Source organism: Selaginella moellendorffii, unplaced genomic scaffold, assembly GCF_000143415.4.
Source record: "Selaginella moellendorffii unplaced genomic scaffold, v1.0 SELMOscaffold_10, whole genome shotgun sequence".
Taxonomy (NCBI): domain Eukaryota; kingdom Viridiplantae; phylum Streptophyta; class Lycopodiopsida; order Selaginellales; family Selaginellaceae; genus Selaginella; species Selaginella moellendorffii.
This window is the reverse complement of record NW_003314271.1, coordinates 2,144,089-2,164,711: the sequence shown is the minus strand read 5'-3', so window position 1 is coordinate 2,164,711 and position 20,623 is coordinate 2,144,089. Positions and strand designations below refer to the sequence as shown.

At 48.7% G+C, this 20,623-nt stretch overlaps 9 protein-coding genes across 17 annotated transcripts; 4 read left to right on the top strand and 5 right to left on the bottom strand.

The window, feature by feature from the left end:
- Positions 1–36: 36 nt before the first annotated feature.
- Positions 37–1,603, top strand: LOC112345729 (7-deoxyloganetin glucosyltransferase-like). Its single transcript, XM_024673012.1, has 2 exons — positions 37–576; positions 634–1,603. The coding sequence occupies exons 1-2, from the start codon at positions 84–86 to the stop codon at positions 1,533–1,535; spliced, it is 1,395 nt and encodes a 464-aa protein (XP_024528780.1). The 5' UTR covers positions 37–83; the 3' UTR covers positions 1,536–1,603.
- LOC9631419 (glutamate--glyoxylate aminotransferase 2) lies at positions 1,519–4,011 on the bottom strand. Its single transcript, XM_002968198.2, has 14 exons — positions 3,898–4,011; positions 3,656–3,833; positions 3,520–3,585; positions 3,352–3,469; positions 3,215–3,296; positions 3,069–3,156; positions 2,853–3,011; positions 2,625–2,798; positions 2,443–2,574; positions 2,310–2,375; positions 2,185–2,249; positions 2,036–2,127; positions 1,821–1,977; positions 1,519–1,767 (listed from the first exon to the last, which is right to left on the bottom strand). Exons 2-14 carry the CDS (start codon positions 3,770–3,772, stop codon positions 1,638–1,640), a joined length of 1,446 nt encoding a protein of 481 aa, XP_002968244.1. The 5' UTR covers positions 3,773–3,833; positions 3,898–4,011; the 3' UTR covers positions 1,519–1,637.
- A 193-nt stretch (positions 4,012–4,204) lies between these two features.
- On the bottom strand, positions 4,205–5,738 carry LOC9631418 (casein kinase II subunit beta-3). Of its 3 annotated transcripts, none has more exons than XM_024673013.1 (7): positions 5,677–5,736; positions 5,347–5,634; positions 4,969–5,190; positions 4,805–4,914; positions 4,579–4,744; positions 4,355–4,508; positions 4,205–4,270 (listed from the first exon to the last, which is right to left on the bottom strand). In XM_024673013.1, the coding sequence occupies exons 2-6, from the start codon at positions 5,600–5,602 to the stop codon at positions 4,372–4,374; spliced, it is 891 nt and encodes a 296-aa protein (XP_024528781.1). In that variant the 5' UTR covers positions 5,603–5,634; positions 5,677–5,736; the 3' UTR covers positions 4,205–4,270; positions 4,355–4,371. The 3 variants fall into 3 exon arrangements, with proteins under 3 accessions (XP_024528781.1, XP_024528782.1, XP_002968243.2); XM_024673014.1 differs by having other exon boundaries at positions 5,347–5,627; positions 5,677–5,701; XM_002968197.2 differs by having other exon boundaries at positions 5,347–5,738.
- Positions 5,739–5,831: 93 nt separating this feature from the next.
- LOC9631417 (la-related protein 1A) lies at positions 5,832–9,708 on the bottom strand. 2 transcript variants are annotated; one of them, XM_024673011.1, is made up of 14 exons: positions 8,837–9,708; positions 8,356–8,746; positions 8,155–8,296; positions 8,010–8,100; positions 7,886–7,957; positions 7,559–7,839; positions 7,438–7,510; positions 7,276–7,377; positions 7,034–7,221; positions 6,845–6,970; positions 6,735–6,798; positions 6,531–6,676; positions 6,377–6,481; positions 5,832–6,324 (listed from the first exon to the last, which is right to left on the bottom strand). In XM_024673011.1, exons 1-14 carry the CDS (start codon positions 9,260–9,262, stop codon positions 6,120–6,122), a joined length of 2,412 nt encoding a protein of 803 aa, XP_024528779.1. In that variant the 5' UTR covers positions 9,263–9,708; the 3' UTR covers positions 5,832–6,119. The 2 variants fall into 2 exon arrangements, with proteins under 2 accessions (XP_024528779.1, XP_002968242.2); XM_002968196.2 differs by having other exon boundaries at positions 7,034–7,218.
- A 215-nt stretch (positions 9,709–9,923) lies between these two features.
- LOC112345864 (pentatricopeptide repeat-containing protein At3g26782, mitochondrial-like) lies at positions 9,924–12,785 on the bottom strand. 2 transcript variants are annotated; one of them, XR_002992208.1, is made up of 6 exons: positions 12,249–12,785; positions 12,102–12,184; positions 10,583–12,052; positions 10,499–10,520; positions 10,326–10,446; positions 9,924–10,173 (listed from the first exon to the last, which is right to left on the bottom strand). XR_002992208.1 is itself a non-coding variant. In XM_024673469.1 (5 exons), the coding sequence occupies exon 3, from the start codon at positions 12,009–12,011 to the stop codon at positions 10,590–10,592; it is 1,422 nt and encodes a 473-aa protein (XP_024529237.1). In that variant the 5' UTR covers positions 12,012–12,052; positions 12,102–12,184; positions 12,249–12,785; the 3' UTR covers positions 9,924–10,446; positions 10,499–10,520; positions 10,583–10,589. The 2 variants fall into 2 exon arrangements, 1 of the variants encoding a protein (XP_024529237.1); XM_024673469.1 differs by having other exon boundaries at positions 9,924–10,446.
- Positions 12,786–12,891: 106 nt separating this feature from the next.
- LOC112345802 (uncharacterized protein At4g15970-like) lies at positions 12,892–14,347 on the top strand. The gene is made up of 3 exons (XM_024673258.1): positions 12,892–13,118; positions 13,288–13,656; positions 13,756–14,347. The coding sequence occupies exons 1-3, from the start codon at positions 12,921–12,923 to the stop codon at positions 14,260–14,262; spliced, it is 1,074 nt and encodes a 357-aa protein (XP_024529026.1). The 5' UTR covers positions 12,892–12,920; the 3' UTR covers positions 14,263–14,347.
- An 82-nt stretch (positions 14,348–14,429) lies between these two features.
- LOC9631416 (probable 3-beta-hydroxysteroid-Delta(8),Delta(7)-isomerase) lies at positions 14,430–15,434 on the top strand. Its single transcript, XM_024673260.1, has 4 exons — positions 14,430–14,609; positions 14,664–14,810; positions 14,891–14,999; positions 15,062–15,434. Exons 1-4 carry the CDS (start codon positions 14,498–14,500, stop codon positions 15,354–15,356), a joined length of 663 nt encoding a protein of 220 aa, XP_024529028.1. The 5' UTR covers positions 14,430–14,497; the 3' UTR covers positions 15,357–15,434.
- Positions 15,361–16,710, bottom strand: LOC9650333. The gene is made up of 6 exons (XM_024673259.1): positions 16,570–16,710; positions 15,808–16,469; positions 15,723–15,750; positions 15,628–15,659; positions 15,531–15,565; positions 15,361–15,468 (listed from the first exon to the last, which is right to left on the bottom strand). The coding sequence occupies exons 1-2, from the start codon at positions 16,661–16,663 to the stop codon at positions 15,826–15,828; spliced, it is 738 nt and encodes a 245-aa protein (XP_024529027.1). The 5' UTR covers positions 16,664–16,710; the 3' UTR covers positions 15,361–15,468; positions 15,531–15,565; positions 15,628–15,659; positions 15,723–15,750; positions 15,808–15,825.
- Positions 16,711–16,829: 119 nt separating this feature from the next.
- LOC9650332 (protein MRG1) lies at positions 16,830–19,641 on the top strand. Of its 5 annotated transcripts, XR_002992146.1 has the most exons (15): positions 16,830–16,885; positions 16,946–17,097; positions 17,162–17,215; positions 17,278–17,291; positions 17,355–17,503; positions 17,559–17,587; positions 17,637–17,735; positions 17,811–17,881; positions 17,938–18,107; positions 18,165–18,249; positions 18,305–18,403; positions 18,566–18,684; positions 18,747–19,124; positions 19,179–19,390; positions 19,570–19,641. XR_002992146.1 is itself a non-coding variant. In XM_002968495.2 (11 exons), the coding sequence occupies exons 2-11, from the start codon at positions 16,972–16,974 to the stop codon at positions 18,372–18,374; spliced, it is 867 nt and encodes a 288-aa protein (XP_002968541.1). In that variant the 5' UTR covers positions 16,830–16,885; positions 16,946–16,971; the 3' UTR covers positions 18,375–18,549. The 5 variants fall into 5 exon arrangements, 1 of the variants encoding a protein (XP_002968541.1); XR_002992148.1 differs by lacking the exon at positions 19,570–19,641 and having other exon boundaries at positions 16,997–17,097; positions 19,179–19,519; XR_002992145.1 differs by lacking the exon at positions 19,570–19,641 and having other exon boundaries at positions 19,179–19,519.
- Positions 19,642–20,623: the final 982 nt, after the last annotated feature.

The window sequence follows — 20,623 nt, the reverse complement described above, 5'->3', positions numbered from 1 at the left end:
CATGGAAGAGACAAACGAAGAACAGAGCTCAAGAAACCAAAATCATTGTAGCTATTGGAAAGGAAGAAGAGGAGGAGAGAAAAATGTTGGCCAGGAAGCCTCACCTTGTGGCGCTGGCACTCACGGGTGAAGGTCACGTCACTCCGATGATGCATCTTTGTGCTTTCCTCTCCAAAGTCCACAAATTCTCCATCACTTTCGCGCTCCTCAGCTCCCTCGACTCGATTCTTCGCAAGAAATCCTGGCCACCACCAGGCACGGACATAACTCTGGTGGAAGTCCAGGGCACCCCGTACGTCCACCCCGAGCGTCCCCCCGCGTCGAAAAGGTTCGATATTACTCCCATTCACGAGCACTGGAAGGAGAAGTTTCCAGAGCCCTTGAAGAGATTCTTGGAGGAGCTCCAGTTTGTGGATTGCCTGGTTTGCGACTATCAACTAAGCTGGGCGATTGATGTTGCGAGCAAGCTCGGCATTTCAGGAGCGATCTTGTTCACTGGGTGCGTCACTTGGAGCTGGTTTGAATCCAACATGGCTCAGCTGGTATCGACCGGAGTTGTTCCAATGGAAGATCAGGGTAAGCTAGCTCTAGATCAAAGTCCTAGTTTCTTCCAATCCATTCTCTTCCGTACAGAGCTTGCCGAAGACGAGGACTATCCAGTCTTGGAGAAACCAGTCAAGCTGCGAAGGTCCGACATACCTTGGCACTTTTGGAACAATCGACCTTGGCAGGAGTATACGATCAATAGCAATGCCGATGCTTTCGTCAGAGCCCGATGGACCCTCGTTTCGTCCTGCGAGGAACTCGAGCCGGAGCTCACGGGGGCCATGAAACAAGCCATAGGTGGCGACAAGTTCCTGCCGGTTGGTCCGCTGTTCCTCCTTGGCGATCGTCCAGAGGACACCGGGTTCACGAGCTTTGATCCAAAGTGCCTCGGCTGGCTCGACCAGCAGCCGGACAAATCCGTCCTCTACATCGCGTTTGGCAGCGTCGCCGAGCTCTCGATCGAAGAACTCGTCGAGTTTGGCGAGGGGCTTGTCGCGAGCAAGCAAAAGTTCCTGTGGGTGACGAGGCCGAGCAAGGATGAAAAGACCAACGAGTTCTACGAGAGCTTTGGCGACAAGAATAGGGAGCAAGGATTCGTCACGTCTTGGGCTCCGCAAGCTCGGGTTCTCTCGCACTCGTCGGTGGGAGCCTTCCTTTCTCACTGTGGATGGAACTCGACTATAGAGGGTGTCTCGAGCGGTAAGGTGATTCTATGCTGGCCTTGTCTGTTCGATCAGAATCTAAACCGGAGGCTCGTTGTGGAGAACTGGAGAGTTGGATTTGGATTTGACAAGACCCAAGGAAAGGTTCGTAGAGAAGAGGTGGAGAGGGTGATACGTCTGGCTATGAAGGAAGACCAAGGCAGGGAAGCACGGCGAAGAGTTGAAGAGCTCAGCGGCAAGATGAAACGGGCAGTCACGGTACCTGGCGGTGTCTCCCTGCAAAATCTCGAGAAATTCGTCTGGGAGATTGTGAGCTCCAGAGTTTGAAGCTGTAATAACATTCCTTAGCTTCGTATAATAAGATAAGAACCAAGAACCTTGGGAACAATATTTGCTACCCGGTCAAGTAGCGGTTCAATTTTGGATACACTACAACCTGCTTGAAACACTGTAATCGCTGTACTGTGCCATGAAATCGGCATGGAACTTTTGGAACTTGGCCATGATGCCTGGCATGTCTTGCTCCAATGGCAAAATCGTTGTTCTCAAATGCAAAGTTCTACGCAAAAACGAAAGCTTGTGTTGAGAGAAAAGAGTTTCCAAAGTTCTCACCCTTCTTTTTGGCCGAATCCAGAGCCGGGGACCGTGGAAATTCCCGTCGCCTCCAAGAGCTTGAGGCAGTAGAAAACATCTGCTGCTTTTCCTGCCTGAGCGGCAGCGTCCATAGCTGCCTTTGAAAGCTTGATCCGGGGAAAAGAGTACATGGCACCTGGTAAATAAATAACTCGTCAATTCATATTCCCTCGGAAATAAAAACAAAAGCAAACCTTCTGTGAAGTTACAAACTACGTCCTCGCACTTGTTGAATCCATCAGTCATAATGTGAGCCCTCCTTCGCATCGATTCTATAATCGCTTTGCTGTGTTCATAATTGAAAATCTTAGCTCGTAGAGTTTTTGGAACAGAGATTAACTACCTTTCGGCCTGGTACTGAGGATACGAGATGTCAAATGGCCTGGGAGGAGTTACCATGAGTCCCATCTGTTTGGTTCACACTCAAAAGAATTTAGCTCAAAAATAGATAAACAAGAAATTATTTACCATGATCTGGCCAACAACATTTGGAGAAAGAGATATCGAGGCCACTTTGTAGAGCTCTTCCACCGTCTGCATACAGATTGTATCAAAATCAGGAAAAAAAGATAGTAGAAGATGGCAAAAGAAAATTCATTACCTGTGGATGGATGTTTGTCATCTCGAAATAGCCACCACGTTGTCCACACTCGCCTAAAAAGCCTTTGGATACAGAATGAAACGACACGAGCTCTACAGTGTTACTATACGGAGCTCCCATGTCCATCAACACCTTTAAACACAAAGTAAGCTTGGAGAACAGAAGGATGATAAATCACCAACCTTCTTTGCGCTCACGAAAGGCCTCTCATCTTGGTAAACATTAACTTGGTAAACTTCGTCCGCCATGAGGAGAAGCCTCTCCTTGTAGCAAAACTTAATAAGATCCTGGAGATTAGTCACGGACAAGCACTGTCCAGTGGGATTCCCGGGGTTGATGAACACTAGAGCTCGGGGCTGCCTACAGGAATCTTAGAATGAACGTACTTAAGAAAGAAGAGACAAACTTACGACAATTTTCTTGTTCCTTGCAATGACGACCTGGTTTCTTACATCGGAGAAGTCGAGACTCCAGTTAGATTCCTCATTTAAGTAGTAGGGAATGAGAATTCCACCGTAAAGAGCAATGCTTGCCGAGTATAGTGGGTACTGTGGAATTGGCACTAAAACCTGGGAGTGAAGTGTGATCATCGTCTCTATTTAAGTAAAGCAGGAAAAAGAAGTTACCCCGTCTTTCTCGTTTCGAATTAGTGCGTTTAGCATCATCATGACTCCCTTGCTTGCACCATCGGTGAGAAAAATGTGCTCCGGATCACTACAAAATGAAGCAGTTTCTGACAAGCTTTTTGCCAGATCAAAAGCTACTTAAGTACCTTGGATATCCATCTCGTTTTTGGATAAATTCTGCTACCTCTTGCCTCACTCCTGGCAAACCTCTCGAGTCGCTGTACGCACCTAGACAATCCCGAACGATATAAGAAAAAAATAAGTATAAGGAAGAATATCTTACCAACACCACCAGAGGTCATTGAGAGGTAGTGCTTGGCTCTCGCAACAGCGTCAGGAGGAAACAGAAGGCCTACGTTGGGGTCGTCCATAAGAAATGGAGCTTGGCACAAAGCCATGACCTTAAAAAACGAAAGAAAATTAGAAGAACCTGAAGTCATGTGCCTAGTACCTGGCGAGGAAACGTCAATGGCTTCTGTCCTAGAGCGTGTGGGTTTCCAACGTTTGTAAAGATTATCTATGGAAAATTCACAGGCTTATAGAGAAAAAAAAGGAAAGAAAAAATCGATTGGTCACTACTGCTTTACCTTTTTACCTTCCTTCTGGAGCTCCGATGCTCGCAAGTAGAGCTCCCCTCTCACCGCATACACGCATTTCTTCACATTCTCGTTGATGTTGTCTGGATCCAAAACCTTGCTCGCCATCGGCCGTGTAAGGGGGGAACGAGAAACAGGCAAAAGAACTTCGATCGAAGCTCACAGAAGCCTGCAGAAGGAAAGGAGGAGGATTTAAATAAGAACCAAGTGAAAGAAGAATTCAAATGGCTTACTTCCTCAAGAAAACAAGAGCCATCCTCGCCAAGCCACAGAAAAAAGAGAAAAAGAGAAGTACAAATAAGAAGAGCTCACACACAACTTGACCAAATAATCTTTGTGCATGGACTACCACACAAAAAATTGGAGGACACACCGAGCCTAGCCGCCCTCCAGGTCCGGGACTCCCAGGCTCGGTAATAGATTCTTAAGCGAAGCTCACCATTGATGAGCCAGTTTTCTTTCTTCTTCCAAGTTTTCCTGTCAACGGGACAAGTTCTTGAATTAGTTTACATCTCCAGCTAAATTTCTCATGAAACGGAATGACTTCTCCCAGAAAATATAATCAAATTCATGATCATGGATCGTCGCGCAATACTCTACATATACCTGGAAGAGAGAACAAAAAAATATGCAGGAGATATATGAAAGCACTGGAAAGAAGAATGGATTGGCTTGGAGCGGCAAACTCACACGCATAGAGGTTGTCGCTACCTTGCGCTCTTGTGGATTTTAAAGCCATATATCCGGGGTACATAGCTTTGAACTGGCTTGGCGGGCTTGAGATAGGCGTTGGTCATCAACAGGAGATGAGCAAACGTAGTTCCAAAATATGCTCCATCAATGTCTTGAGGAGAAACAATAAAAATCAAGGCCTTAGTTCATGGAAACACTAGATATCGAGCAAGTCCACTTACTGCCTTGGTACTTTGATCGCGGGTAGTAAAGATCCTCGCATTTCGGACAATACATCTTGACGGTCCCGTTCCTGGGGATGTCGGACTGTCCGACTGGGAGGCACTGCTGTCCGGAGCAATGGAACCGCGGACAGCGTCCAAAATCTGCTTTCTTGTACTTTTCAAGCTGCGGGAAGGCAAAGGGAGAAAACACTGAGAACTAAGTAACGAGAAAGGTAGCACATACCATAGCAGCCATTCCTTTGCTCGTCAGAATGTAGCGGACATGGATCAGCCCGTAGAGCATCTCGGCAGCCGACTCCACCATTTCGTTTTGCTCTTCGGTGAGAATGTCTTCTGCAGGAAGACAAACACAGTGTTTAGAGCTCTCTTAGACAAACAGCGGCTCACCGTTTGGAGACTCGACGTCTAGAATGAGGTCCAGCGCGTAGTCATAGTAAGGAACTTGGGCGCAGAGGCCACTCAGGTTAAAATCATCCTGTATGTACTCTTCGTCCACCTCGCAAAAGAACTCGTTCCCTTTGAGCCCGCAAAACCAAGAGATCCACGACACATCCTCTTCCTCCGAGACGCTGGCGTCGGCTTCCTCGCTATCGGTCTCGAAATCCTCCTCTAGAAGCAAAGCAAAGACAAAAAGAAAGTGAAAACCACAATGCAAGAGCAAGAAAGAAAAAAGAATGAGACTCAGATTCAAAGGAAACAACAATGCAAGAGCAAGAAAGAAAAACGAATGAGCAACCAAAAAAGAGGAGAAGCAGCAGCACTCACCCTCGTCTGGAAACTTGCTCTTGTCGAATCCTTCCGACTTTACATGGCGGCGGCCGGAAGAAGTAGAAGGATTCTCCTGCCCATTAGCTCCACCGCCGCCGACGCCTCCCACTCCACCGCCCTTGGAAGTGGATTGCGACTGAGAAGACACATCCTCTGTGAAGGGCTCCAGCTTGCCATAGCTCCTGCTACTCCCTGCTACTGCCGCCGCCGACGCCGCTGCTATTGCTGGAGGGCGCCCGCGGTCCTTGTACATGTCTGCTGCCGCGCCCACCCCACATCTAATCCCTGGCACCGATCTAAGCTCCTCTCCTCCTCCGCGGCGCTTACCTCAGTCAGATCCTCCGCCGCGCCATCGCCATCGCCATCGCCAATCGCGCACTCTCTACAATAAACCCTAAACAGCCCTACATTCACTTGGCTTTTCGGAAATTACGCAAACCCACTTTAATTTTCTTTAAGCCCTTCTTTTTCATCGATTTTTCTTCTTTTTTTGTTTTCTTTTTTTTTTCTTTTTGCCGAGTAGTGAAATCGTCCTCACAAACTTTCGCCTAAAACAAGCACTGTCACCTCCCCAAAAAACACAAAGCCACCACCAAATTTCTTTCTTCTTTGTTCTTTCTTCTTCTTCGCCGCCGCGATTTTATTCCAGAGAATCAGACGAACTCCAATGACGAAGACGAAGACGATCGATCTTTTCTCTGCCTGGTGATGGATTGCTGCTTCTCTCTTGATTTGAGCTCTTCCAAAGAGGAGATGGACCTTCGTTTTGCTTACCAGCCATTCGCGTTGGCCACCACTCCATACTTCTCCACCGACGGTGCCGGAGGAGGCACCGCCACACCCTTTGCTCGCTGGAAATCTTCCAGCGTCCGAAACTCGGTGCTCAACAGCCGCTCTAGCTCCGGATGCTTGCTCAACGTTTCGACTCCGGAGCTGGCGTTCTTACTGCTCTTCTCGCGATAGAAATGGAAAGCCCTGCACATTTGATCCATCAAAACTCGCTTCTCTACACTCAAATCGTATTTACCAGTATTTCTCGAGGCCGTAAAGGCTACCCTGCTTGTAAGTCTGCAGCGTCAGCTGCTCAAAATCTTCGTACAGGTCTTGCTTGAACTTCTGCTCCAGCCCATAACTGAAATCACAAAGCTTTTAGTTCAGAAACTTGAGAACGAGCATCGAACCTGTAGAATCTGAAAAGGCACTCCATGCCGTAACTAAAGCCTGCTTGAAACTCTTCCTCAGCCAAACTACGAAAATGTTTGTACATTACACGATTGAAATTCGTGCGCAGAAAATAGCACCAAAATCTGAAGAGGGTGTTCATTTCCTACAGCCACCACACGGGCATTGTGATGAACGCAAAATCATAGAAACAGGTGCCTTACCTCACTGCAACCCATGCCGACTCGCTTGCGGTCCGCCATGCAACGCTTGAAAAACTTGATGTACCTGGAATTGTAGATTAAGATAGATAAGCTAACTGCAAGACACTTACTTTTGCTGCTTGAAGCCATTGTCCTCAAGCAGAGCATGACTCGGATGTTGGAAACGTGGAAAAGGCTTCGGTATCGACCCCACAGGTGGGCTAGCAGCGGACAAAGTAGCAATCGACGCCGAGACACTGAAGCCCACGAGTTAAACGCCTCAGCTGACATGAAAAGTACAGAAATAAAAATAATCGAACCTTTGAACGTCTGCTGGTGTCGTACCGAAAAAGAACCCAACAGAATCACTCGGAGGACTCTCTGCATAGTGCTTTCGATCCTTCGAAGGAAACAATCGCTGCCGACCAGGACGCGAGCTCGTTCGCAATTTGCCATTCGCCTCCGCTGTGGGAATTGATCCTACACTTGCTTCCTCCTTCGATAGCTTCTGAATTCCAATCTCCAGGAGATTACAACACACACATGGAAATGAACAACAGACCTGTTCGTAGTAGTACAGCCCGTCATTAATAAGTTCAGCTAAATCATCTGGAAGTCCTTCCTTCCACTGTCCGCTCTCAGAACTTCTGATGTTCTTGCCTTTCTGTGAACGAGAATTTAAAAAAAAACAATCATACAACAACGGACATAAACAAATGCCTACCTGAGTCACAATAAATAATCGTTGAACATCGTGATCTTTCACATCCGAATCATCTTCCTCGCCGTCATCGTGGCTGAATATCAAACTGGGCATAAACAAGTTTATAAAAAAGAAGTACTACCTGTACGTATCCGAGTGGTCAAACTCCTCGTCCATCTTGAAGGTCTGATCCATGTTGTTAGCAGAGCTACTGCCTGCAAACGCGTTTGTTAGACCACCAGCCTTCGGTTTCGGGGCGTGGTTTGGGATCTGTTCAATGTCGCCGTTTCTCACGCCCTGAAATGTGTGTTCTTCCGCTCCAGTTGCCACGGCTTCGTACACATATCGAGTGGGTACCATATGCGAATTGTCTGCAGGGAGCGCCCAGGACGCTCCATCGTGTCTCTTCCGAAGTCTATCCCCCTGACGCAACATAGTCAGAGACTTGAATGCAGCGGATAGCACGTACCTGGACTTCGACCACCGCGGAATTCCGTAGAGCATCCAGAATAATGCTCGTGTCCGACGTCAAGGACCGCACCTGAGCATCATCAAAGTTAGCTTTGATCCCGTAGCACGAAAAACAAACTCACTCTATTGAAAGATGCGATCGTTGAAACTGGTATAAAGCCTTGATGATCCATATTCGAGCGAAGAAATATGTCACGGCACAAGTTCTCAACACTGCAAAGAAAGGCGAAAAGTTGGTTTACGGAAAGAGAGATAAGTCCTGAGCACCTAAAGTAGTATTCGATCTGTTTGACCAGCATTTGTCTGAGAGACGCATGGTCGGGGACGGGTACAAGTGGAGTTGGAGCGGCATAAAATCCAGGACCGTGCATGGGATTTGCAGCGGTTGGCGAAAGATAATACATCGCTCCTGCGTGAAAGAACAGAACACCACCTCAGAGATGCGAAAACAAAGTGAGAGCTTCAAACCTGTAGGAGGAAATCCAGGATTCACATTCACGTAGGTAGCTTGAGGAGGCGGATAATGCCTCGGACCCAGACGATTATATCCATAGTTGTTTCGTTGAGGATTCCAGTTGTTGTTCGGTCTGGGTTCCCTTGGGTTCCGCCGATTCCCCTGATAGCTTCCACTGTTTCCTTGCTGATGAAAAGTTCTAGGAGTAACTCTCTCGGTCCCAAGACCTCCTCCTCCTCCAGCACTGGGCTTCGAATACTCCGTATTAAACTTCGAAGCCCGCTCCACACTCGGAACGAAAGAATTCGTTTCGGAGTTCAAAGGCGTCGATTGAGCTGCAAGCTTCTTTCCCTTCAGCTTGCTCGCGTCGGCGGCAGCAGCGGTAACGGTAGGCGATGTTGGGAGCTGCCATGCAAGCGAGAAAACCGAATCAGCTCAACCAGGCACTACCGTAGCTAGCTCAATAAAAATACGAAGGAAACAAGGAAACACTACCTGGTAATCGCTTTGAGCCTCTGGAGTAGCAGCCAGAGATGACTTCTGCTCCGCGGTATCGCCCAGCGCTGGCCAAGAAACAGCTCCCATAACTGGCCCTGCGGGAGAATCCTTGGGACTCGTAGGCTTCTTCCACGCTTGCTTCACAGGCTTGGTCGGGGTGGTGGCAGCGCTGCTAGCTTCCACCCCAGTGCCCGGCGATTCCTGGCCACCCTGAGGACTAGTGACGGTGGCGGCGGCGGCGCCGCTCGTGTTCTCGCCCTCCATGTTGCTTGGATGGCTCCCGCGGACCACCTGAGACCATGCGCCCTTTGGGGTGCTAATGCTAAGCCCTGGCGGCGCTTTGGACGAACCCTTGCCCCCAGACTCCACCATCTTTGCTGATTCAGCCGAAGAGCCAGCGGACGCTTCCACGGCCGCCGCCATCAAATTCTTCTTCGTCTCGGGCCTTGGCACCCCCTCACATTGGAGGCGCGGCTCCAGAGCCAGATCGAGGGAGATTTCTCAGGGGAAAGGAAAAAGGCGAGCGCAAGAGGGAGGGCGGGGACGAATCAAAGCTTGGGGGTGGAGAAATATCGCGAGAGAAAGAGAGAGAGGAAGAAATCCAAGAACAAGGGGGAAGATCAAGCTACCTCCTTCTCCCCGGCGCGCAAGGGGACCGATTCGAGCGAATGCAGATTGGAAGCGTCGAAAAAAGGGCAAAAGCAGCTGAGAGAGCCGCCGGTGAGCTCACGAATCCGCCATCGCTGCCAGCAAGTGGAGGCGCTCACCTGCGACGACGCCCTGGAGCTCGCCATCCCCCGATTGAGCCACTGCGTTCGATACACCAAACCCTAGCCTTGGCCCAAAGCCTCTCCCCGACTACTATGTGTGCGGCTAACACATACATGGATGCCTAAACATCATACATTATGCTTAATAAAATCCCCTAACTAAGGTAAATCTTAATAATTTTATCGCGTTGGATCTGTACGGCTAGTTTGGCCTTAATTTTCTACCAATGGTGGCAAGCTAACAACACAGGGTAAAAAATCAAAGACAAAACTCTCTTTGGAAAGGAAAGATTCCAGGAGAGATTCGTTGAAAATTCAAGCAAAGGAGATCTTATTTGCTCAACTTTCCAAACTACACGTAACTTTCGAAAAGACATCCTGGCAAATTCTTCTAACACATACATTCTAACCAATCGTCTTGATCAAATTCAAATTTAGTGACAAAAATAAAACAGGCATATTCACAACTAATAGAAAAACTATCATACGCAAATATGTGCTATGCATCCTAAGATGCAAGGTGTATAAATTTGGAACAGTGTTTGAGCAATTGTAGACTTTTGGCTGGCAAGAAAAAAACAATAGCACGTTAGACGAAGAGGACACACATACGTATGGGATGCCACGCCTAAATCCATCAAAAAAAAAGAGAAAAACACACACACACACACACACACACACACACCTGGAATTATAAACAAAGACACGAGCTTTACCTCCGTTTGGTTCTTCGAATTTCCAGTACCGATCATATAGGCGGGATTGGAGGAATTATATCGGCCGTGGTAGTCTCTCTCAGCACGTCACGCAACGCATTCTTTCATTCTTTATGCGCATCTGCAAGAGAAGTATGAGCTCTGATACTTAGACAAAACGAAGAACTTGGTACCTTTTCCATGGATCAATCAAGTCTGGAGGAAGCAGCAAAGCTTAGAACAACTGCATGAAAGAGACGAGGAAAAGAGTTACTCACCTTCACGTCAGCTTTGTAGATCTCTTCCAGTCTCGCGCTGCTTCTCTCCAACATTCCAGCGCTCATACAAGTTGGCCATCAAAGCGTAAGCAGCACCACGCTGCTCGTCCAGCTCCAGCAGCGAGTTAAACGCCGCTCGGCCAATCTCCACATTCTTCCACTTCTCGCAGGCACCCAGCACCGTCGTCCAGGTGATCACATTCGCTTCGTAAGGCATGCCTTTCACCATAGCCAGAGCTTCTTCCAGATGGCTCGCACGCCCCAGCAAGTCGATCATGCACTGGTAGTGTTCTATCCCTGGCTTGACCCCGTATTCCAGATCCATGCTTTTGAAGCACTTCTTCCCTTTTTCGACAAGCCCAGCGTGGCTGCATGCCGACAACACCGATTGGAAAGTCACAGCGTTTGCTTGAACTCCTGCTTCACGCATCTCCGAGAAGAGCTGGAAAACTCTGGTAGCATCTCCCAGGCGACTAAATCCTGCTAGCAGTGAACTCCACGACACCAAGTCCTTGTTTGGCATCGAATCAAAGACCTGCTCAGCTTTGTCGACACGGCCGTTCCTACCGTAGAAATCCACCAGAGAATTCCCTACAAACTCGTTGCTTTCGTGTCCCTGCTTGCAAATTTCTGCGTGGAGAGTTTTCCCTGTGTCGAAGCCTGCCGCATTACTACATGCCACAAGCACAGCGACGTAAACTTGAGCATCCGGCAAGCAGCCACCCGAGTCCTTCATTGCCGCAAACATCCCAAAAGCCAGCTCGCTTTCATGCTCGTCTTGTGCATAGCCATGGATGAGAGCACTCCAGGAAACCACGTTGTGACACTTCATCATGTCAAAGACTTTCCGGGCGTCGAGCATGTTTCCACACTTGGCGTAAAGATCCAGGAGCCCATTCTCCACAAAGATATCGGTTTGGAGTGCTCGAGAGTGGATCCCCATAGCTTTCTCCAGACACTCAAATTTGAGGAGCTTCATCTCGGCATCACTTCGTTTTTCTGTGCTGGAGACTATAGTTGTACAAGCCAGCAGCGCCGCAAGATAAGTCTGGGTGTTTGGTGAGCACCCTCTAGCTTGCATCAGCTCGAAGAGCTCCAAAGCTCTTTTCCCATCGCCATTCTCTGCGTATCCCAGAATCATTGTCGTCCACGAAACCACGTCGTGCCTCTTGATACCGCTGAAAGCCTTCCAAGCCTCCCCAACGCTCCCACACTTGGAGTACATATCTATCAAGCTGCTAGCCACGAAAAGCTCCGAGTCCAATTCCCTTCTCGCAGCCTGAGAATGGAGATGTTTCCCAATTTCCAAGCACTTCGCCTTCACCACCTTTTCTCCCTGCTTCCCTCTGTGTTTCAGCGTCATTTCCACACAAGCCACCAATGCCGCCACGAAAGTTCGAGCATTTGGTTCATAGCCTTCTCGTTGCATGCGCTGGAAAAAGTCGAGCGCTACCTCGGGTTGCCCGTTCTCTGAAAATCCCAGAATCAGAGCTGTCCAAAGAACTACGTCTGGATTTACCATGCTCTCGAACACACTGACAGCGTTCTCCATGCTTCCACACTTGGAGTACATATCCACCAGCGTTCCAGCAACGTAGATATCTGCGTCACAACCCAAGTCGCGAGCGTGAGAGTGAACAGCCAAGCCCAAGCGGAGAGACTTCACCTTTAAAAACCTTCCATCGATGAAAGTGAACTCCTCTTTCTCGGCCATGGCGGAGCAGGCCATGAGAGTAAAGACGTGAGTCCGAGAATCCACTAAACCACTGCCCCGAGCCTGGAAAAAAAGCTGTAACGCTTGATCATCCTCACCACTTGTAGCGTATCCCTGGATGAGAGCGTTCCACGAGACAGTGTCGGGCGCTTCCATTCCATCGAAGACGCGCTTGGCTTCCACAATGCTTCCACACCTCGCGTACATAGAAATCAGCGTATTTGCCACGCGAATCGCCGAGCCAAGGCCGCTCCTGGCCGAGTCCCAGTGGATTTTCCTCCCGGATTGGACCTCCCTTGCGATGCCGCAGGCCTTGAGAGCGATCAGCAGCGCCGGGATGCTCGCCGCGGCGGGATTTCCATGCTGAAACCACGAGAAACGATCTAGTTCTAGCCTGCGCTCAACGATTGTGCTGGGGCGGCACCGGATCCGGCATTGTAGAAGGCGCATTCACGCCATTCCGCTAGCCAGGAACCCTAAATTTCAAAACCCCATCTCACTCTGGAAAGTCTTTTGAGAAATAGCAACGAAGGTCAGGCACGGGATATTCCACCACGTGTCGTGAATATGCTTCCGTGCAGAGAGGAATATAATCTAGGGTTTACTGGGCATTAAACCCTTTCGATGGAGAATGTGGATCACTGTTCGAAGAACCACAGATGGATCGTCCTGCTGCTCATCGTCATCAGCCTCCTCGTCGCGCCCTACGCGCTCTTCCGGTCCAATCCGGCCTATGCGCTGCTCTCGGAGTCGTCCTGGTCGGGATCCTTCCACCGCGTCTTTGGATGGGGCAACACGGTCGAGAATCTCAATCACACCTTTGTAAGTGGCCGCTCTCTCGCCGCGCGCTCTCTAGATCACGCGCGCTCCCTCTAAATTACTCGATTCTCGCGAAATCTCTCGAGATTTCGCTTGGAGATCTCGAAATATCCTCGCCATAGCTAGAGTCCTCGCGATCTTTGGGGCTGAGAATTTCGGTGTTTGTTTCCAGAGCAGCGATGAGCTGCGGGAGCTCCGGCAGCTGCTCAATGCGACCGCGTTCCGGAACAAGACGGTGATCCTCACCACGCTCAACGAGGCGTGGTCGCGGGACCAGAGCATGATCGATCTCTTCCTCAAGAGCTTCCGCATCGGCACCGGGACCCGGCCGCTGCTGGATCACTTGCTCATCGTGGCGCTGGACGAGGTCGCGTACCGGCGCTGCCGCGACATCCACAGCTTTTGCTTCGTGCTCAAGACACCCGGGGTGGATTTCCGCGGCGAGAAATTCTTCCGCTCCTCGGACTATCTCAAGATGATGTGGAGCCGGATCGATTTCCTCCGCCGCGTGCTCGAGCTCGGCTACAACTTCGTCTTCTCCGTAAGTCGTCGCTTTATTATTTTTTTCTTTCTTCTTCTTCTCGTTGTTTTGTACGGCAGCGTTTTTCCTTGACTTATATGTGGTTTTTCGACGTTCCAGGACGCGGACATCCTGTGGTTCCGCGATCCCTTCGACCACTTCTCTCGAAACACCGACTTTGAGATCGCCTGCGACCACTACAATGGCAACGCCACCGATCTCTCCAACAGTCCCAACGGGGGCTTCGTCCACGTAAAGTCCAATCCCCGCACCATCGCCTTCTACAAGCTCTGGTACCAGTCGCGGCTCGCGTTCCTGGGCAAGCACGACCAGGAAGTCCTGGACAAGATCAAGCTCACGCCCCGGTTCGCCAGCCTCGGCCTCCGCATCCGGTTCCTGAGCACCAAGGTGTTTGCAAACTTCTGCGAGATCGGGACGAGCAGGCCGGCGACGGTGTGCACGATCCACTCGAATTGCTGCAAGGGGCTGGACAAGAAGCTCGAGGACTTGCGCGGGGTGATGAGCGATTGGAGCTCGTTTAAGTTCTTGAGTCCGGAGGAGCGCGCCGAGAAGACGGTGGAGTGGAGGCAGCTAAAGTGGTGCCCAAAGAAGCGAGGCTGGCTGTGAGCACCATCCGTACGGTAACTGTACATACAAAACACTGGAGTACGGAGTGATTATGCATGGAATATATCTCCCAAGTTTCTGACGATTCCTAGTGTACGAAACTTCAACTTTTCATTCGAACTGTTTGACGAACCCTAGGTGAATTTGTACGAAAGTGTTGACTTTTTGTACGAACATACTAGTTTGGAAAACCCTGGCTGTACGGTAGAAATTATCGGATAGATCTTTCATCGCCATGGAGGAGACAGTCCCGGGGTTCGTCCCCGCGCAACTGTCGATTGCTTCGATTCTCGCGGTGTATGGATCGGCGTCGGCGCTGGTCATCGCCTCGATCTGGATTCTTTCGAGTTAAGTTTTGTGAGAAAGATTGATTGACCGATCTAGCGCGCGCTTCTCTGCAGGGAAATATCGCTACCTCGGCGCCACGGATCGATTGCTTATGTGCTGGTTCGCATTCTCGGGCCTCACGCACATCATCCTCGAGGGCTACTTCGTCTTCACCCCGGATTTCTACAAGCAAAAGGAGATTTGCTTCCTCTCCGAAGTCTGTAAGTCCATAGATCTCGCCAGATCCGTCGCCAGATCCGTCGCCTATCGATTGATTCGCTTCACTTTGATCGATTTCCAGGGAAGGAATACCACAATGGCGATTCGCGCTATGGCGCTCGTGATCCCACCGTTGTTATCGTGGAAGGAATCACGTCTGTTCTAGCAGGGCCGGCGTGTCTACTCGCAGTGTGAGCTTCCTCTCGATCAAAACTTTGTTTTTTTCACTCTTGGATCTCTCTCTTTCTTCCAGATACGCTATCGCGAAGAGAAAGTCCTACCAATACACGCTCCAGCTCGCGGTCTCACTGGGCCAGCTCTATGGGGACATCGTCTACTTTGGCCAACCAATCCTGGCCGGGAAAGAGTTCTCCAAGGGTGGGCTTCTCTACTATTGGTTCTACTATATCTTCATGAATGGCATTTGGGTCGTCATTCCACTCCCAATCGTCGTGAGGAGCTGGAGGAAGATCAGCCAGGGATTGGAAGCTCCCAGCAAAAAGGAGAGGAAGAGCAAAGCCTCTTTCGATCGGCACAAAGCAGCTTGAGATAAGCTTTGAGAAATTTTTTTGGACAACTGGAACACACTGATATTACATATGGAAAATAACAATGGCATACCCCGATATGAAGTATAACATCACAACAATACGGTGGTATCTGAAAGACAAGAAACCAAAACTTTAATCCTTCCTTAGACTTGGAAAAGCTTGATAGCTTACTGAATACCATGTCGTTTCTAGATGGAAGCAAGCACCTGGGAAAAAAATCAGCGGAACAGGCATTTAGAACTCTTGATAAAAGAGTATAGAAACTTACTGTCTACCAGGAAACTTGATGATATACGGCACCTGGAAGAAACAAAGAGAAACTTGAGATCTCTTTTCTTGAAACTCGAAACTTTTCAGGCTTACTCGAAACTTATAGATGGTCTCATAGTACCTGGACAAGAAAACCAAAAGCACTCTTGAAATCTCAAAGAAACATGAAAGTTCTTACTCGGAGACCGCCGAATCTTCACCGCTCCAATCCCACATCCACGTTGATCGCCAGATCTTCCACCGCAACCTTGACAACGTCGTTCCTAATCCCAACATCCGCCGCGTACTTGCTCGCGTAGTAGACCCCGACTGTGGAGAGAGCAAATCCCCACGGGCTGGACATGAGGAACCGGAATGGCGACGAGAGGATGGCGGCAACCGGGGGCCCGATGAAAGAAATCGCCTGTCCACTGCGACCAATCGCAGTTCTATCCTTGACGAGAAGCCCCGTCTTGCAGTAGATCGCATAGTCCTCGCAGTTGTTCCGGAAGATATGGTAGCACCCAAAACCATTCTCTAGCAGATAGTTCGCGCGGTGGAGAACCAGCTCGGGATCATCGGCAATGGCGAGACTACACGTACCACCACGGATTTTGACGAAGAACGTTGCGAGAGAGGTGCTATACTCGAATCTGTAGAGCGGGCAGCCGGCGAGGAAGCACGAAAGGCACGATTTGATCACGCCATGGCTGTTTGGCTCGTTGCCGCAGATTTCGCAAGTAGCCGTGGATGGAGCCGGGCCAGAGCTGGAGATTATCGTGTCCAGGAAGGTATTCGTGCCGATCTCTTGATCCCGGCCCCTGGTGAAGTGGATCACGCGCGATTCGCCGATGTAGATGCCTGGAAATTGGGAGAGAGGTGAGACAGCGACGATCGCGAGTTCTAAGCTAGGAATCGTGGCAATGCGGTGGAAACACCCTAGATTTTCGAGAGCGCTTACCGTGATGCGCGTAGGCGTAGCCGGATCGCCAGGAGTAGATGTGATCGCCGGGCTGGAGCGACGCCTCATCGACGCGATTGGAGAGATAGCCCATCGTCGCTCCAGGGCAAGCAAACGATCACCGACAATGCCCTAGAATTTTTTTTTTCAAAGGAGTTTCTAGTGCAACGTGGCAGGATCTCGGCCGTGGTCATCCAACGGTTAACGATTACTAAAATTCAAATGTAAAATCAGGGTTCTCCAAGAGAGGGAATGGGAATTTTAGGTTTCCTTGTGGAGTGGAGGGTAGCGATGGCGGCAGAGAGTGCGATCTAAGGTAATCTTCCTCACAGCAGCTTAAGGACAGCCGACCGGCCGGATTTAAACGGATTAGCAGGGGATTTGTTTTTACCTCGATTGACAATGAGCGCTCCATTGGATGCTCCAGCGGAAGAAGATACCACTGGCGAGAAGGAAATCGCAATGACCCAATTCAAGGATGGGGACAAAGTGCTTGCTTACCACGGGCCTCTCATTTACGAAGCCAAGGTAGAGTTTTTTCTTGGTTTTCTCGATTTTCTTTCATTGTGTTTTTTTTTTTTTCTACTCGTAGATTCAAAAGGCAGAGCTTCGAAAGAACGAATGGAAATACTTCGTGCATTACCTGGTAAGTTTTGTTTTGCTTGTTCGCGTTTTTCAAAGGTTGAAACTCTGGGTTGTATGTTACAGGGATGGAGTAAGAAGTGAGTTGTCGTGATGTTCTTCGTGATTTTGCAGCTGAGAGTTTATTTTTTTGTTTTTCGAAGCTGGGACGAATGGATTGGGGAGGAGCGTCTGCTGCCTCTGAACGAAGAGAATTTGGAGAAACAAAAGCATCTGGTCAATACGCAAGCTGCGGACAAGCGTGGGAAAGGACGGATGGCTCAGGGAAAGCCAAAGGGAGCCACAAGCACTGGTAAGATTCACGGCAGTAGTTTACCTCGTTTACGTACCAGGTTGATGCGAGGCAGCTACAAAAGGAAGGAAACGCAAGTCTGAGGTTGTTTTCTTTGCTCTTTTAAGACTTGTGTATTGAGGGGCCTTCGCAGGAAAAAGATGGTGAGGATAACTCACTAAAGTTTTCACTCCCAGCTGCTTTGAAAAAGCTTCTTATAGAGGACTGCGAGCTTGTTACGCAAGGCAGCAAGGTAAGAGAGCCGCAAAGTTAATTTTTTCCTGGCGATATAACAATTTACGTGTTTCCTTTTTCTTGCTTGCTTCAGCTAGCCAAGCTACCAAAAAGTCCCTCCGTCGAAGAGATATTGCAAAAATATCTAGAAACTAAGACAAAACCGTAAGCTCGTCACTTCGCTTTCTATGGTGGATGAGTCCACACTAATCGTTTTACAGGGGAGACTCTCTGGTTGAGATACTTAATGGCCTTCGCTCTTATTTCGACAAGGCTCTTCCTCTGATGTTGTTATACAAGGAGGAACGTAAGCAACATGTAGAAGTCTTTGCTAATAACACATCCACGCCATCCGCTGTGTATGGAGCTGAACACTTTCTCCGTTTGTTTGGTACTTTTCTACGTGTCTTGCTATGGATCATTCAACCAAATCTTGTGTGTGTTGCAGTGAAACTTCCGGAGCTCCTTCAATATGTAAATATGGAAGAGGAGGCAGCTTCTCAGCTACAACAAAAGCTGATGGACCTTTTGAAGTATATCTCCAGTTCATCCGCTCATTTGACTGACAGTGCTCTTGTCTTTACGCAGATTTATTCAGAAAAACCAGAGTACCTTCTTCCATGCCAATGCGGACGGCTTGAAGTTCGAAAACAAATGAGATTGGTATGGATAGGCTTGCGCGTAAAGGTATGCGAGGGTTTAATTCCTCTGGCTTTTTTGAGTGTCGCAAAAGTGGTGCAGCCAGCCAGAGGGTTTATAGAGCCTTGTTGTTGTTTTTTTTTTTCTGTTTTCTTGTGTAATATATGAATCTCTTACAAAGATTTGCTGCTGTGCACATCCGAATAGCAGGGACATCGTAAATCGTGATTGGCTAGTCATTGCGGACAAGGACGAAGAAGTTTCTTTGAACCTGATCCTCCAAAAGCTGATACTGATGGCGATTGAATCCCATCCTTCCTACTCCAGTGGTAAGCTCAAACAAGCTACGCTAGCGGAAACTTTCCTCTTTTTTCTCTTTTTTTGTCTGTAGGTGAGGCTTCGCTCCAAGTGTTTTCCTCGCTACATTCCGTGTTCCCCAGCCAAGTTGCGATTAGTTTTTGGAAGAGTGCAATGTATCGACGCGAAAGCGGCCGCCTCGGTAAGATTTGTTTTTGTTTTGTTTGAGGAATTCAGGTATTGGGGGTCCAGTCCAGTCCAGTGTAGCTGCACTGGACGCGCTAGGCGACAAGTTTTCGCGACGCGAAAAGGAGAAAGAGAGCTCTATCTAGCTCGCTCGCTCGGGACCGGGTCGGGCCTCTCGTTTTCCTTCACTTTTTTTCCGCTGTTTTCCTTTGTTTTGCTCTCTTTTTTTGCCCTTTCAGCTCGGCTGGCGCTCCAATCACGTACAAGCGACAAACGGTCTACGCAGGTATTTTAATTCGCAGCTCGCCTCTCGTTCTCACCAAGTTCGTTGAATTGCAAGGCTGGCCAGGGACACCATCCAACCTGATACAGAACTTTTCCAACGAGAAAGCTTTGGCACGCACGCTGGCGAGCGATTAAAAAAAGCCCAAGTTGAGTTCCACACCCAGTGGAAAGCGCGAGGGGCCAAGATTCAGTGGAGCAGTGTTCTTGAGGACCATGACGTTGGTGTTGGTTGGCAAACACACTCTAGAACAGTGACGTGATTCCATCGTAAGTTGAGGTCTGGTTGTCAAAGGTGATGAGATCTTATCATATAGATGTCGTGTGTGATTTTTTATACGTGTGTATGTGGTGCCTCGCTTGCCTGGATTGAATCGATGGAATTCTCTCATTTCATGATTGGAGGGGCCACTGTGCTTTTTATTTAAGCGTTTTTTTTTCTTTTCCAGTGACATCACACACGCTGCTACACATTGAAGTTGAATTTTCTCTCCAGCATAAAAGCAGATATGATACTATGATATACGGTGTTTTTGTGTTTCCAGAACAGGAAAACGATGTGATCACAAAATTCGGATGGTCTATGGACTAACAACACCTTAAGCACAATGATTGGAACTTCTGGAAGGTGGCGAAGAAAATCATAATGGACTTGAGGATGTTTACGCATGGTGTCCTGGAGAAGTGATCATGGCAGACATCCACCAGCACTTTCATTGGATATCCCAAATCCCCCTTTCTCAGGGCGAGAATCTGAATTTCTTGGTTTCCACATGAGCTCCTTTGGGGGAGGATTTGTACAGTGCGCACAGGTGCAAATAACTCCACCAGTATTTGATTCCTGTGAGATTGTGATCAGCCAGCAGCCAGAGGCTCATATGGAAAAAAGAAAAAACAGAGTAGAAAAGTAAAGGAAAAGAGGGTTTTGTGCATGGCAGAGGTTGCTTGCACCTTCAATCTGAGGCCAAGTTCCTGTCACAAAGGTTGAATGTGTTTGGGTGGAACAAGCAAAGAAATGCTGCTTGCTGTTAAGCATTTCCAAGTTGATTCTGTGATCCACCCAAGAAGTGGTGTCAAAGCAAAACAAATCTTATTGTTAAGTCATGGGGATATTCCCTTTCTTATGTGTTTGTGTGTTGTTTGTGGTGTGTTCCATGCAATACAGAAAAGCTATGTGGCTTGTGATGGTTGCTCCTGATGTAAGTGTACAAGAATAAGATTTTTCTTTGATTCACAGGCAAGATCTCTTTGTAGTATGTTGGGATGATTGGTACTAATCTCCTTTCTCTTTTTTTTCCCCTCTCCTCCTGGCTGGGCCACTGTGTCAGAAAAATCTCCCATTATTTTCAGAATCCAGAATCAACCTTTTCTTTTTCACACTGGTGTAAAGTCAACGAGAAATGAAAAAGGTGTCAACCTTCGATAAGGAGGAATTAGGGCAGGCAAGAAAACAGGGATTCCGTTTTTTCCGGAAAGGTGGCGGGAGAATATTCCTATGCCGGG